Source organism: Centroberyx gerrardi, chromosome 5 (assembly GCF_048128805.1).
Source record: "Centroberyx gerrardi isolate f3 chromosome 5, fCenGer3.hap1.cur.20231027, whole genome shotgun sequence".
NCBI classification, from domain to species: domain Eukaryota; kingdom Metazoa; phylum Chordata; class Actinopteri; order Beryciformes; family Berycidae; genus Centroberyx; species Centroberyx gerrardi.
This window is the reverse complement of record NC_136001.1, coordinates 7009971-7020190: the sequence shown is the minus strand read 5'-3', so window position 1 is coordinate 7020190 and position 10220 is coordinate 7009971. Positions and strand designations below refer to the sequence as shown.

The 10220-nt window shown below is 42.1% G+C and overlaps 1 protein-coding gene across 1 annotated transcript; it reads left to right on the top strand.

Moving 5' to 3' along the window:
* Positions 1–2049: 2049 nt before the first annotated feature.
* Positions 2050–8494, top strand: tmem74b (transmembrane protein 74B). The gene is made up of 3 exons (XM_078283398.1): positions 2050–2316; positions 7508–7570; positions 7847–8494. Exons 1-3 carry the CDS (start codon positions 2110–2112, stop codon positions 8492–8494), a joined length of 918 nt encoding a protein of 305 aa, XP_078139524.1. The 5' UTR covers positions 2050–2109.
* The last annotated feature ends 1726 nt before the right edge of the window (positions 8495–10220 follow it).

Genomic DNA, 10220 nt, shown 5'->3' with positions numbered 1-10220 from the left:
GCGATACCAGCCTCTTCCTCCTCCTCCTCCTGTGATTCCTGCCTGGTCGCAGCATCAGCACCAGGTAAGACTCTAATTCCGATCACTTTGATTGACCGGCGCTCTTCACGACATCAATATCGCTCAGATTCTCCATGTTACTTTCGATATGTATCCAGATTCAACGCGGGTGGACGCTGCCCGGGTTGGTAAATCCATCCCCGGTATTTCCCCCCGGTGACATCGGCACTCACCAAGAGGGATGTGTTGCATATTTTTACTCTCATCCACCTTTCATCCCTTTACCGAGACTGTCCGCTCGTGTTTATGGTCTTTTACACCGCAATTCTCACCTGTTATCTGCTGTCAGGTCGGGATAGTGATGATGATGAGGTGTCGGTCGGTGTGGAGCTTATCTGTCCCGGCTCGTCCTGACAGTATCTCCCCTACAGATGGACAGATAGTCTGGTCGCTGATCCACGTACGGAGCCAGTTTTTGGGGCAGTTTTGCGCATCACAAGGTCATGGTGATGGTGACTGTGGACACTGGAGGGTGAAATGACACCCCGGGCTCCCTATGGGCGACCCAGGGTTGATGCAATGATAAATGGGAACTGTGTCAGTGGGCTATAGGCTGGGCTGCGCAGCTCTCTACAGGCTTTAGTTGGCTGGAGAAAATAATAAAAATGCAATGGGGTTTTGGGGGAGAAAAAGGCGACTTTAGGTTTATTATTCTAAGGGTGAAATGACACCTTGGCTGATGCAATGATAAATGATAACTGTGTCAGTGGGATAGGTTATAGCTAAATTTAGGCTATAACATGCTACTGTACTAAATATATATCCATATAGCCTACTGTCTACTATAATATCGCTTGGGTGGAGTATTTTACTATAAAACTGCTATGAAATGTAGCCTAAAATGCGGTTGTGCAAGAGGAAAATGCTCTCCATATTCTCCATATCACATCCCGGGATCAGAGGTGTTACAGGCTGACAGGCGTGTTGGTGTTTCAGGATTTTATTTTCCTTATCATTTTGTGCCTGTTCTTCCATGGAGATATCCAGTTTTTCTTGTCCCTCTCCCTTGTCTCTCTCATTATTCCCTCCATTTTTATGCGCCTTGCCCTCATCACACATCCACTGATCCCTCCAGTAAGGTGACAGGGTGTGTGTGTGTGTGTGTGTGAGAGAGAGAGAGAGAGAGAGAGAGAGAGAGAGAGAGAGAGAGAGCGAGAGATAGAGAGAGAGAGAGATGGGTGTGTTTCAGGGTTGATACACATGGATTCATTTACAATTATTCTGTCTGTAGGTCATTTTAAGATATTTTAGGTTTAGATTTGACTTCACCCAGAGGATCAGGATGATTTTAGATTGATTTTATCTAAAAGGAGGAGGAGCGACAGTGATAATGGTAGGATAATGGTAGTGTGGTGTAGGATAATGAAAGGGGATGGAAAATGGAAAATATAGGACTGCCAAGGTGAGATGTCTGTGATTCAGGTGATTTGTCAGTGTGTGTGTGTGTGTGTGTGTGTGTGTGTGTGTGTGTGTGTGTGTGTGTGTGTGTCAGCCAGCCTGCCTGTATGTCTGAGATGGATTTCAGTGTGATAGCCTCCTGCTCCTTTGGGAATAATATAGGCGAAGGGAATAGTATAGAATAATAAATCTCTCTGGCGCAGGATTGCTTTATTGCCCGATTTTGGAAGATTTATACAATCTTTTGGTGCTTTATTGAAATCTTAAATGCATATCGACTTATTTATGCTATAGAATCCCTTCGAAAAAATCCTAATAATCCTATAATACACTTTAGAGGGATACTATTAAAATATCACAAGAAAATGTCCCTATAGGAATATTATGGGGACATTTATAGTGATGCCGATAGGAGATTAATAAAATAGCCTACCATAAAAACTCACTATAAACTCACTATTGAGCAAAACACACTATAAATCCCTATAGGAATATTATATTGATTTTAGAACCGATGCACGCTGCCTTGCTTGTCTTCTAACACTTGTAGGCATCTCGATTCTGTCTTTTTCTTTTTTCTTTTTTTTTTTTTAGTGAGGATAATGAAGAGTGGAGCGATTTTAACGACATGAGCACATCGACCGGGTTTGGATGGAGTTCTCTTTCAACGGCGTAGAGCTCCGGGAGCTGGGGGATGGAAGAGGCCGGCGCGGCGCCGCTCCGCCGCCGGCCGCAGCGCCCTGGACGGCGGCCGCCGCGGGCTGCGCCGCCCGGGGCTTCGAGAACGCCTCGTACCAGCAGGACGAGGAGCCAAACCACCAGCAGGGGGCGACTGTGCCGAGTTCAGTCAGCAGCAAGGTGGGTTGGCTTGGGTTTGGTCAGAGATAGGCTAGTGCAAAATGGAGAGAAGATGTGCCACTCCATATAGCCTACTTTCTTTGTAGCCTACTGTATGTCAGTATTTTGTGTGGTTGCTTTTTCTGTGTTCTAATAATTTATGTGCAACCCAAGAAGAAGTCAAAAATGGATATTACAAATGTCACCATGTAATATAAAATCTCTCAACGATGGCTAACAAGACAAAGCTAAATTAGCTAGAAGTTGCGAAGCTTTCTAGCTTGATCAAATAAAGTCGTGCTGTAAATCAGTTAACAGCACATAGACTGGTAATGCACAGATTTAGTGAATAAAAATGTTATTTTCCCAATAATTTACAGTATCTTTTTTTTTAGATTATTTTTTGGGCATTTCTGCTTTATTGGACAGTTAGGTACAGTAGAGAAAGACAGTGCAGAGAGAGGATGACATGCAGCGAAGGGCACAGGCCAGATTCAAACCCATGCTGCTGCCATTAAGACTTCGCCTTAATGGTACCAGCTGCTCAAAAGACGCATCTTGTGTTATAATGTGCTGATTTAGTTCTACTCTACAATGTTTGAGAAAGAACAGCTTCCAGCAACATATGCAACACAAATATATGAAGGAGGCCAGAACAGAAGCCATCAGAACCAACAGAGGGATTTCATTAAGAGCTCACAGATGTCTGTCATGGGTAGAAATGTGCTTTTTCTCTGTCCAAACTCTGGACTCGATACTCTACTTTCTCTCCTTATGTGACCCAGAAATAGCCTACTCAACGTCCCTCTGACAAACTTGTGGACACGCGTCCCTACAGTCACTCTCATATAAATATATTTTAATAGTAGCCTACACTCTTTAGAAAGGTAAAGGACCTTGGACCTTGGTGGACTTTGAACCCCACTGCGCTGAAGTATGTGGGTTAAATGGTTGAACTACTTGATTCATGAACCATGGACTTTAATTTTTGTGTGATGAAATGAGATCATGGATCTACTCTTATGTCAGCTTTATTTCATTTAGCCTATTTCTGATAAACATCTTATAGATGTATTGTTTCCTTGTTGTCCACCCAGTGCATGCTGGGATAGGCTCCAGCCCCTTGAATAGGAATAATATAGTATTCCTGTTGTATTTTCTTCATGTTTATATCGTCCCAGAGCATCATTTTCAGTAAATTCTTAATATTTGAACGAGCACATTGAGGTGTGCTTGGTTTAAATCCCACACACTTGACCAGCCTGGAAACAGCGGCCATATTTCTTGTGAAATGAGATGAATCAGGATATTAACTGATATTTATTTACCATTATTTATTCAGGGTGGTCAACTGAGAGCGGATGCCCTCTTTTACAATGACGCCCTGATACAATACAATAACAATAAAGCATCACAAAGAAAAAACACAATATAACAACACAATATATAGAAAATACATACATATAACACGAAGCATCTTTGCAGATCAGTAGAAACAGGAACACTCCACTGTTACCATATCCTTCAATAAAAGCTTAAAATGATTGAGTGAAACCATCTGTTTTAGTTTCAGCAATTCCTGCAGCCTGTTCCACTTGTCTGGTGCATAAAAACTAAAAGCTAATTTCCCAAGTTCAGTGTTAATGAAGGGAGTTTCAAGAGTCAATATTCCTGTGCATGTGTCTTATAAGAGAGAGATTTGAGCTTTAAAAGAGATGTAAGATATGAAGGTAACTTATTTAGTAATGCATTGTAAACAAAGAGGAGACAGTGTTGTTCCCTTCTAACACTAAGCGAAGGCCATCCTAATTTCAGATAAAGTAAACAGTGGTGTGTTCTGAAACTATCCCCGGTTATAAACTGTAAGGCACTATGGTAGAATGTATCTAGTGATTTCAGAGTAGTAGGGGCTGCATGCATATAAAGTATATCACCGTAATCCAAAACTGATATAAGAGTTGATTGTACAATTGCCTTCCTGTTTTCAAGAGTAAAGCATGATCTGTTTCTGTAGAGAGATCCCAGTCTAATCCTCAGTTTCTTTTTGAGCTCAAATATGTGAGTTTTAAATGATAGCTTTTCATCTAGCCAGATCCCTTGATATTTGTATGAGGCTACACACTCAATTTTGGCCCCATTAAGGGAGCAAATGTTTAATGCTTTGTCTTGGTTTCTGGCTCGTGAGAAGAGCATATACTTAGACTTAGAGTCATTGAGGACTAATCTGAGATCAATCAGAGATTTCTGAACACAGTCAAATGCAACTTGAAGATTTTTTACAGCTTGTTCTGCAGATGATGCACAGGCATAGAGAATTGTATCGTCTGCATAGAAGTGTAGTTTACAGTTCTTTACAGAGGCACCAATGTCATTTATATATAATGTGAACAATGGGCCTAAAATAGAACCCTGCGGCACACCATTCACTATTTCCAAAACCTGGGATTGCAAAGCCCTTGGCCTCTATACATTGTGTTCTTGCAGAGAAGTAGTCCCGAAACCAGTTACAGGCTACTTCATCAAACCCTAAAGAGGACAGTCTATCCAAGAGTAACCTATGATTTACTGTATCAAAAGCCTTTGATAGGTCGATAAACAAAGCTGCACAATGTTTCTTATTATCAAGAGCAGAAATTACATCATTAACTACAAGACTTGCAGCTATTTAAATCACTTGTATCGCCCCCTTTATGTAAAGGAGCTACCAAGGCCGATTTCCAGATTTTAGGGATCAGGCCAGAGGTGATTGTTAAATTAAGAATGTGTGTTAGAGGCTCAGCTATAAGGGGGGCAGCAAGCTGTAACAGATGCGGGTCTAACTGATCTGCGCCTGTAGAACTTTTCATACATTTAGAAGAACACAGAGCATCTAAAACTTCATAGTAGTTCATTTGTCTGATTGTGAAAGTGGAAACACTTCCATGAGGAGAAGCCAAGGGCACCTCTTCATTTGTGTCAGTGACCCTATCAGCCAGAGCCAGTTGTGAATTAGGTACTCCATTCAATTTATCAAATAGAGAGCCTGATTCAATAAAATGATGATTAAAAACATTACAGATCTCCCTTTCGTCACTTAAAGGGCCAGAGTCCAGTATTATCTGCTGCCCTTAAGAGATTGAACCAATTTCCAGAATTTTGCTGAGTTGTTTCCACAATCAGACAGATTGTTCAGGTAGAAGGTAGACTTAGCCTTTTTCACCATGAACGTACATTTATTTCTAAGACATCTGAAAGTTTGCCAGTCCACAGCACAACCAGTAGATCTGGCCAATACCCATGCTTTGTTCCTCTGCAAAATAAGACCACTTAATTCACGAGTAAACCAAGGGTTACATCTACCACTGACCAGGTGGGTCAAAATAGTCGTGGGCTTATGTGCTTCCAGCATTTTTTTTCCCCACAGATTCAGACTGTATATGCTTCAGTCTATAAGCCTATATGGGCTATCAAGTTACAAATCCTCTACAGGGATAAATCCTTTAGACTTAGAGGGAGGAAGGGATTTCTTTGAGGTCAAGGGGCTTATTCAGCCTCTGGTCTGCCTCTACATGTCGCTGCTGTCGGGTGAAAACCTTGTATCTCCAAAATGTCAGTTTTTCAGGAACAAAGAAAAGCAGCCTTGTTTTTAGCTTGACCACCATGCATGTTTCAGTTTATCCAAGGGGTTTCTAAAGGTTTTTTTTTTATAAGCCTGAGGGTTGTAGAATTTTCTCAAACCATAGAAGAGTGTAATCCTTTAATTGAAAATCACTGAAATTGGAGTTCAGAGGTTTTTACCCGACAATGACAATATATTATGCACAGCCATGGAAAGATTGGCCAGGTTATGCTGTACCATGCCACTTTTTTCTTTGTTCTTACACTAATAAAAACCGACTGCAAATACAAAACAGCACTCTCCATGACGTCGCAAAATCCTACATATCAGCTTACATAGATTCCAAAATGAAATGGAGCATGATGGACAGGATGAACGGGACAGAGCAGGATTGGGGAGCTGATGTGTCGCTGAAAAGCATCATACCCGAGCTCTGTCGATTAAAGCCTCTGCTCTACAGAGGGGAGCATCTCAAGTCCCAGCAAAAACAAATGATTAGTCAATGATGTCATCACATGTTGGAAATTCACTGTTCAGTGGAAAAACACTCGGGCCGTTTTGAAGAGCCTGCTTACAAAATAAGAGATGAACCATTTGATAAAAATGACAAAATGATTCAAAGCATAAAATTCACATTATTCACATTAATAGTTATATTGTTTTGAAGGATACAGGTAGCCTATCTTAAGGCCTTGGTTAACAAAATGATTTCACTTTTCCAGACTGGAAATCTCTAAAACCCCAATGTTTTAGAGATATTGAATATTGAACTTCTGGTAATGATTTTTTTCTTTCAAAATGATGTATAGCATTTCAGAAATTAAAAATCTTCATTTATTATAAATAATTCCACAGGGATACTGACTCAAAAAGAACTAATCAGAATTTTTGAAAGAAATCACAGCATGTGAATAGGCCCTTTTCAAATCGCTATGGTAACAGCTTCCAAACCTCAAGCATCACAACTCAGCAATGTACTTTTTGCGACTTACTGACAAACCAATCCAACAAAGGCAACAAAAACAACAAAATTGTAATGGTTACTAGCACTGGGTACATAATGTTACAAATTAAACATTTTGGGCAGGTTATGGAGCGATTTAGTGAAGGCCAGCTGGCAACAGGAAGTTGTAATGCACCGGTTTCTCAACATGGAAGCTGTTACCATGATGATGTGAAAAGGGCCTATTGAAGTTTTTGCTGTGGACTAGAGAGCTGGCCTGTCAGCCTGCTGAGATGCTTCTCACTGTGCAATTTTATGTTGATTAACTGTTTAAAAGACGTCTAAATGGTTTACAGACATCTCGTCTAAAATGAGGCAGCATAGGGTTTAAAAGTGAGAGTTTAACATCTTAGACTGTCTGGAGTAAATGACAAAAATAAAGCATCATCTTGGACTTCTCTGGTGCATATTTTTGATATTTACAACAGTTTTTTCTGCATTGTTTAAATATGTAATAATTTGTTTACTGCTTGGTCTAAAACTGGCCTATACATATCCAAAAAACATCCTGGGCTTTATGAGAGCTGAAGTTGGAGAGAGTTGGAATGACGTCTAGTGTTCAGTGGGTTTATTACTTACTTTACTTAAAACTCAAATGTTGACACTGCAAGACCGTGGCTTACGTCTCCTCTTCTTCTTCTTCTTCTTGTTCTTTGTCTACCTCTTTGAATTATGTCTTCTTTCTCTTGTTTTTATTGTTCGTGTTCTTCTGCTGCTGCTTGTCCTTCTGGTCCTTTGTTTGTTTGTTTCTTTCTTTCTTTCTTTCTTTCTTTCTTTCTTTGTCTTCCTCTTCCAATTATTTGTCTTCTCTCTCTTGTTTTTGTTCTTTGTCTTCTGCTGCTGCTTATCCTTCTGCATCTCCTTTTCTTTCTTTCTTTCTTTCTTTCTTTCTTTCTTTCTTTCTTTCTTTCTTTCCATCCATCCATCCATCTATCCAGGGGGACCAGCAGCAGCAGCAGCAGCAGCAGCTCTCTCCGCGGTCGTACGACGAGGAGGAGGGAGGCGGCGGTCAGGAGGAGGTGCAGGACTTCGCCCAGTTCCACCCGGGCGACGACCACTCGGCCGACTACGGCTTCATCTTCGCTCTGGTGTTCCTGGTGAGCGGCATTGTCCTGGTGGTCATCGCCTACACCATCCCCCGCGAGGCCAAAGTCGACCCGGACGCCGTGTCGGCCCGGCAGATGGAGAAGCTGGAGATGTACTACGCCCAGCTGGGCTCCCACCTGGACAAGTGCATCATCGCGGGCCTGGGCCTGCTGACTCTGGGCGGGATGTTCCTGTCCGTGCTGCTCATGGTGTCCATCTGCCGGGGCGAGATGTACCGGCGTCGGGCGGCGTTCGTTCGGCCCAAGAGGACTTACGGCTCCATCAACCTGAGGATGAAGCAGCTGGCGAGCGGAGAGGCGGGCGGAGGCGGTGGGGAGGGCGGGGACGGAGGCGGGGAGCGTCTGGTGGAACGCGAACAGGCGGAGACGCGGAACAATACACAGCCGGGGCCGAGCCGGGACTCCAAATCAGAACCGGGAACAAGCAGGCATCCTCCTCATCCTGCCTCTTCTTCTTCTTCTTCTTCGGCTGCTGCACACGGAGTCAACTAGCTCTCCTTTGCTTTCACTTGAAAGAACCGCTCCACCCTGCAGCCATCCTGCGGCGGCCATTTTGCCTCCCTCCAAGTAAGCATCCGGCTGAATTCAGGTGGGGATGCAAAATGGTGCGGGTCAAAGCCGACAGGAGAGGCACATGTCGAGCACAAGGCTTTTTGCTGGAGAAAACCCGGCTTTAACGAGCATTTGGGGATGGACTTGAACCGAGTTTAAAGGATATACTTTACACCAGGCTTAAGGGATATTTACTTTAACCAATCATAAGGGATGTATGACTTTACAAAAGAGGGCTTGATCCGGGAGAGGAGGAGAGGTAAGCCTACAGCAATGTGGATAAGAGCACAGTGTGGTTGCACATCAAAGAAGAGAGTCCCAGTGTTAAATCCTAATATGTTAATCAGAGACTGAGCTGTATAATGAAAAGCACATTGTGTGAGCCGCCCTGGAGGCCGGCCGCCGCTGTAGAGAGCAAGGTAACACTTTATTTGGACAGTACAACGTTGATACTGAACTATCATGAAAGATGTTCAACACAGGGTCACTTATCTATTTGCTGGATCTCTACTAGGGCTGGGCGATGTGGTAGAAATCAATATCATGATAATCAATATCGATATGTATCACGATATGGCTCACGTATGCAAAGAAACATAAATAATCAAATTCATCCCATTGAACCGAATTGTAATGTTAGGTGTGATGTTAAACAAAACCGAAATTTTCAAATAATATTCCTTAAAATGTTTCATTTTGTCAGAATTTTTAAATAAAATGTGCTTGTTATCATCACGTTGAGACAGCAGAATTGTGTCACAATATTACAAAATCACCAAAACCATTGAATTATCGCCCAGCCCTAATCTTTACACACTATGTAACCCTAACCCCCATTTTTAACCCTAACCCTAACACAGACATTGACACACACACAACTTTTAAAACCAGTGTGAATTTTATCTTAAACTCAGCAGACTTTTTAGTGACACATCACAGTCACTCGATAGTAAGCAGAGTATCGGCGTTGAACTTTCCAGATAAAGTGTGACAGAAGGCAATGCTAGCTCTGACGCAAACAAACAGAGGCAACAATTTTCAGTCAGACTTTTAAAGCGATATTTCAATCCGGTGCAAACATTTTTACACCAGCAACAGCAATACAGGGACAATAACAATACAGTACATACAACACAAAACAGCAATAGAAATAATGGAAATGCAGTAGAATCAGTAAAATCAGCTTCAATTCCCAGATCTCTCTAACATTAAAAGCGACCGATAGTTAAGGAGGTCAAGGGTGCAGAATATTTTTGCGACCACAGGAAGATCAAGTGCTAGGAAAGGAACTAAAAATAAGATTTGGAGAGAGGTAGGAGGGGATGATTAGTAAGGAGAGAGATAGAAGAGATGGCTTTTTTTGAGAAGAGGGGACATGATTCAGTGTTGAGGGTGACACACAAGCCCAGAAAAGCTCTGAAAAGCCGTTCCATACACTTACCTGATTTGACGTCATTAGTCGGTAATCACTTGCCTCCTTGAACTGAGGTGGTTTTGTAAGGCCCCATGTGTGTTTTCTCACCCACACACGTCACGAGTCGTGACGATTTTGCCACTGCGTCTTAGTTGCTAATCAGTTCTGTTTTATCACTGTGGAAATGAAATGAACCATGAAAAAAAACACAAAATGAAACAAAACTCCTGGATTCTGTTATGTTAAATATGG

Bases quoted from the DNA above. Each gene is read 5' to 3' on its own strand.
- tmem74b (XM_078283398.1), top strand. From the start codon at position 2,110: ATGGAGTTCTCTTTCAACGGCGTAGAGCTCCGGGAGCTGGGGGATGGA. The intron at 2,317-7,507 runs GTGGGTTGGCTT...TGACACTGCAAG, and splicing joins CGAGTTCAGTCAGCAGCAAG to ACCGTGGCTTACGTCTCCTC. The intron at 7,571-7,846 runs GTCTTCTTTCTC...GGGGACCAGCAG, and splicing joins TGTCTACCTCTTTGAATTAT to CAGCAGCAGCAGCAGCAGCT.